The sequence below is a fragment of the Amphimedon queenslandica genome, unplaced genomic scaffold, assembly GCF_000090795.2.
Source record: "Amphimedon queenslandica unplaced genomic scaffold, v1.1 AMPQUscaffold_12858, whole genome shotgun sequence".
Taxonomy (NCBI): domain Eukaryota; kingdom Metazoa; phylum Porifera; class Demospongiae; order Haplosclerida; family Niphatidae; genus Amphimedon; species Amphimedon queenslandica.
This window is the reverse complement of record NW_003546906.1, coordinates 29,191-35,321: the sequence shown is the minus strand read 5'-3', so window position 1 is coordinate 35,321 and position 6,131 is coordinate 29,191. Positions and strand designations below refer to the sequence as shown.

Here is a 6,131-nt window from a genome sequence, read left to right as displayed (position 1 = left end):
TGATACTTTGCTCTGATGACCCACCTGTAGGTCTTCATGTAAAGATTGTATATATCTCTGAAGCTTCATTTCCCTCTCTGTCGGATATTCTATTAGCTGATCCATCCACCATGTTCTGGTCTTGCTGTACGATTGATACTTTTCTTGATAGTTCTTACTAGTGAGATCATTACCATCCAGTACTGACTGTACTATCCACTCACCAGCTTCACTATATACTGAGAGACAATAAGATACATTATATATTTATAAATAAATGTATTTACCGTACAGCTGGTTAATTTTGCGGAGAAAAATTTTGCGAATCCTTAAAAATAACCTGGTTTGCGGATTAAATATTTGCGGTTTTGACAGTTATTGTAGCATTATATACTGTGGTCATGCTTGAATTTCATTATTTTGCGGATTTAAATTTTGCGCTTTAAATGGAATCGCAAACTCACAAAATTTAATTCCCCGCAAATATTTCCTGCTGTACGGTAATTTATAAACTAATGGTATTGTTTATAGTGGTTGTAAATACACACCCACACATACAGTGGTATTGTAGTGTGTACAGTATACAAAATGAATGGAAAATGTACGTCATATTAGGAACTGAAATTTACAAATAATGTACATACTATAAAAATGAGTGGTACATTATTTAATGTAATTATGTATTTAATGCTCATATCCTTACAATTGATTAATATTATCTTACCTAATTCAATTATCATTATTAGTCTATTAGTATCAGTGATGGGTATACTCCATGGCACGGCCTTCTTTCCTCCTCCGACATCTTTCATTTTAAACTCTCCACATCCTCCAACAATTACTAGCCACACACAGTGTGGTGACATTGTGACTGCTGTGAGTGAGTGACTGTATCTACCAGTAACAGATTCAGGTAGAGGAATCTGTAGATAAAGAGAAGTATACAAGTAATTACTGATACATGATGTTTATACAGTTACTTATAAAAATGAGAAATTGTATCATTTCATATGTAGATGATCGTTACATTTATTGTAATTGTAAAATCAATTCTAGTCCTCACCATCAGCAAACAAAAGTTGGCATCATGTGAAGAAAAACAAAATATGGATCACAACATTAAGAATAGGAAATGTGCTAATAGTGTTGGTTCAAAAAATCATGTAATGTGTAATTCTTAATTAAATGTGTGGGTGGTTCTATTACCGTATAGCAGGTAATTTTTTTGGCATTTTATTTTCATGATTTTCGTGGTTTTGGGGCTTTCCACGAATTAAAACCCACAAAATCATTGAAGTGCCATCCCCTTACAGGCTATGTAAACTGTCAACCACGAAAATTAAACCACAAATTGCCACACTAGGAGCAAACCACAAGAATTTAAACACACGAAAATAGCTTGCTATACGGTACTGTATAGCGGGAAATTTTCGAGGATAACAAATTTCACAACTTTCGCGGATTTTTTAATGATTCGCGAAATTAAATTCCTTGAAAATCAATTTAATACGGTACAAGATGGCAGATTAGTGGAGATTTGCAAAAATTAATTCTGCAAACTTCCGGATATGGGTCATTCGTGAAATTTATTATCCTCGAAAAAACCGGCTATACGGTATATTGCTAATGTTTTGTCAGTGATAGTGTTATCTACTGAACACACTAACAATTACTAATCTATCATCAATATACATCAGTACTAGTGTCATACCGTATAGCGTCAAATTTTTGTGGGTGAAAATTTTCGTGATTCCATACATTTTTGTTTTCAAGTAAATTTTCGTTAAAAAAATTTCGTGATTTACATAAAATTTTCGTGATGATTAAAACCACGCCTATCCACGTGGCAGCTAGCCTTGCAGCTGGACTTGGAGAAGAAGCAACATGAGTGGTAGCATTATTCGATATGAATTCCCTTCGTGTATCCGTGGCTATCACGTATACCAAGAAAGGTGGACTCCCTTTATAGGAGAGACTCTTAGCTGTGCCCGAGAAACAAATAACAGGCATGATCAGTTTGCCGTTAAAGTAATGAAGTCTGGGACAATTGTGGGACATCTGCCAAGGAAGATAAGTTCAACATGTTCGTTATTTCTAAGAAGAGGTGGTAGAATCGACTGTAAAGTTACTGGTGCGAGAAGATATTCTAGAGACCTGATCCAGGGTGGCCTAGAAATCCCGTGTTTGTTGCTCATTGAAGGAGAGTCCATGGTGATTGACAAGGTGAAGCAATTGTTGGTGCTGTGTGATGACGTTTCTGGCTTTGTAGAAAATCCTCCCTCAAAGAAGAGGAAAACAGCTGAAGTAATAGATGTGGATGATTGTGATGAATCTGATGATTCAGAATCTGATTTGGACAGTTGTTGGGTGCGTCATGGTCGCTTTAAATTAACAGTAGATGAAAAAGTGATCATTGAGAGCGGTGGCATTTTGAACGGCAAGCACATCAACTTTGCACAGCATCTTCTCAAATCTCAGTTTCCAGAGACACAAGGGCTAGATTCTACTCTTCTGCAGAATAGATTAAAACTTAATAGTCACCAGAGTGTTGTTCAGATCCTTCACTCCCGTACTAATCATTGGATAGTAGTTTCTAATTTACCTGCTGCTGAAGCTGATAGAATGATGTTTGTATATGATTCAATATACACAGACATTGATGAACAAACAAAAAAGATTATTGGTGATATTTTTGAGGAAGAAATAGAGATTGTTGTTCCACAAAGCACACAGAAGCAAAAAGGCAGTACAGATTGTGGTGTGTTCTCCATTGCAATGGCAACGTCATTATTACACAGTCAACCCATATCATTTACTCAATCACTGGCACGTTCTCACTTAATTTCTTGCTTTCAAAATCGCCAGTTAACCCCATTTCCTCAATGAGCATTAATCAATTTAGCATTTCTGTAACAATTAATTTTGCTGTTATTATTATTGTTTTCATTATCAAAATTATTTATTATTGTTATTTATAATAGTAATAATGATAATGATATTAATTTAATTGTTTAATGATTTTGAACATAGTATTTGATCTAATTAAATGTAATTATGATTTTAGAATATTAAGGATTCCAGCTGCTTTAAAACCATTGATAATGATTTCAGGCTTTGCCTTGAAGTAGTCATACAGTTCCATCATCCAACGAGCCCCAATAGGTTTCATTTCACTCAATTTAAGGTTTATTGGTGTCATGCTGCCAGCATCCTTCATTTGCATAGCAACTTTCTCAGCATACCATTCTCCAAATTTTGAGTGAAGAAATTCTTTAGCAGGCCTATTTACGCTCACATCAAGGGGCTGCAATCTGTCGGTGTAGTTGGCTGGTACGACAACATAGAAGATGTTGTTTTCTTCAAGTTGCATCAGTATCTTATCTGTGAGTTGACCTTTGAATTCGTCAAAAATCACAAGTGCTGGTTGAGTCCCTGGTAGGCCAAGTGCTGTCCTCTTTTCTTGTACATACAGAACAAGAATAACTTCAAGATAGCTCTTCATTGTTGCTTCGTTGCACCAATGGTTTGGTGTTGATGTTACATGCCAAGATGTAGGAAAGTCAACTTTTGGAAGACATTTACCAGTCTTTCCCTGGTAGACCAGCTGGATTGGTAAAAAATCCCCAGACAACGATCCCCCAAACAAAGCAGTGATCTGTCATTTGTCATTAAGACCAACAATCTGCACTCTTTTTTAGCCTTTTTCTGCCATAGTCCACTGTGACATTGGCACGTAGTTTATTCCGGTCTGATCCCAGTTAATAATAAGCTCATCAGGGATCTCTTTCATCTTAACGACAGCTTTAATATCAAGCAAATATTGCTGTTTAACCTCTTCAAAATGCTCTACAGTTACTTTTGACTTTGTAGTTCCCTTTCTTTTCACAAACGACATTTTTTCCAAAAAGTACTTTGCCCAATTCTTTTCTAACGTTATATGGCCACCATTACAGGCCAGAGAGGTAGGGTCTCTCTGTTGTATCATCCCCATTGCAGCAGACATCACTATGGCTGTGTTGACAGTCCCTCCAACTTCTTGTAATGCCCATATGTATGCCATCAGATCTTTCGTTAGCTCCTCTGACAAAAGTGATGGCCGCCCTTGCTTCTTAGGAATCAGCTCCACTGCTCTGTCATCTTTACCCTTGGCATGGTTACTCTTTACTTGAGAGACAACACTTTTCTTCCAGTCGTTCACAGTGGACCATTTCAAGTTAGGAAAATCCTTGTTGAAGTGCTTCACTGCTGCTGAGGTGCCATGCTGAACTGCGTAATTACCAATTGTGGCTCTATCACTGGCTGAATACTTGATGTAAGTACCTCTCTTACTAGTAGTGCTACATGCGTTTGCTTCGATTACCTCGGCAACTTTCTCGTTGGCAGCCTCTATACTCGAAGATGGAACGATTCACGACAAATCTCCATCAGGGGATGGTAGGGTTGGTTTGACTTACTCCTCAATGGGCTTGACAACTGGCTTGAAAAAACGATACAATGCCATGATGATAGCTTAGAAATATCTATTATCTAATGGTTGCACGTGGAAGATGGGACACGCCTACATTTATATCAAAATTAAATTTCATGAAAAATATTTTCGTGATTGTCCATTCAATCATGAAAATCACGAAAATTTTCAACCACGAAAATTTGACGCTATACGGTACTCTCAACTGACCTAACTATACACACACATCATCATTACAGTACTATACACATACATACCTTCCTACAACTGTACTGACCAGTAGTGATACTATCAAATAACAAACATTCATTAACTAGTTGACTCTTCTTATCCAGTCCACCAATCACTACTAGTCTAGGTGAGGTAGAGTCACCATTGATAATAGCACTAGCATGAGCATCTCTCTCCATAGGCCACAGTCCCTCATTAGGTATTGCTCCTGGTTTCAGTATCTCCCAGTTCTAGATACATAAACAAATACTAATAAAAGCAGTCAGCGTAAATATGAATAATGGGTGTGGCTATACAAATAATGGGTGTAACATGTAAAAATTAATCCTAATATTTAATACTTTGATGTTAATGAGGTGAGGTTAGTGGTTGTGTTTAGTATTATACATGTACAAGTACTGGAGGTATAACAAATCTATTGGTACACAATATACTTGATAATATGAAATACCATACCAATCATGACTATACACTGTCTATTATGAAATATTTTATGTAGTATAAGAGTTTTGTGAATATTTAATATAATAATACACAAAATACAGTTAATATGAGTACAACACAATATATCCTCTAGTGATAATACTGAGATAATGTATTACTGTACAATACAATACAACAAAATATAATACAACTTACTATTATACTATGTGTCACACTGAATATGTAAACACTGTTAGTAGCTGTACCCTTATCACCATTAACAGTCACCATACCCCCAAACATTACTCCTCTGTTACCGGTAGTAGTAATCTTCTCAATTATGATATCATCAGTTGGTGGACAACACTGTCCACTGACAGATGGAACAGTGAATTGTCCTAAAGCGAAGAGAATACAGTGATCATCTATCAATACATGTTAACAATGTAAAAGGTATAATTGATAATATCAAGAGTGGATAATTATTTAGGAAGAGTGTCTAACGTGCCTATAATCTGTGATACCACAGTGCGTATGTTTACATAGCATGGTGCTTACATGTCCAGCAATGAGTGGACACGGATTAGTATACTGAGCAATTATCTCCGTATACTACTGGTTGACTTTATACAGGGCAGGAATGGACATTTCCATTTACTAGGCTATATCTTTCTTCAGAATAAGTCTCATCAATTTGCGCACTTCAGTAGCTGTTCTCCATAATTATACCTGTGTTCCTGCTAAATATGACAGCACTTGGAGTAACTTTGTGTGGAACATTTATAGATTAAAGATGAGGCAGTCAGTGCCGCCATTTTGTCATTCCTTTATGTATGTATGATAAATTTTTTACTTTTTGAATGGTTATATCTAAATTTCAAACAATTTTTGACAAATTGCGCACTTATTTTGTGAAAGTACAACATTTTTACTGCCCAATCATGCAAAAAAGATAAAGAAATTCAAAAATTTTGTTCGGAACTTTTGTCTTCTAAAGGTGAAATAATTTTAGGCATCTCAGTGATAACGG

General features: G+C 36.0%; 1 protein-coding gene across 1 annotated transcript in view; it reads right to left on the bottom strand.

Annotated features, from left to right (window-relative positions):
• Window positions 1-4,502: 4,502 nt before the first annotated feature.
• LOC109586490 (uncharacterized) overlaps window positions 4,503-6,131 on the bottom strand; it is a 3,072-nt gene continuing 1,443 nt past the window's right edge. The window contains exons 2-4 of the mRNA XM_020002686.1: window positions 5,318-5,499; window positions 4,752-4,908; window positions 4,503-4,537 (exon numbers count right to left, since the gene is read on the bottom strand). Coding sequence (XP_019858245.1) covers window positions 4,503-4,537; window positions 4,752-4,908; window positions 5,318-5,499 — 374 coding nt within the window. The remainder of the gene's footprint in view (window positions 4,538-4,751; window positions 4,909-5,317; window positions 5,500-6,131) is intronic.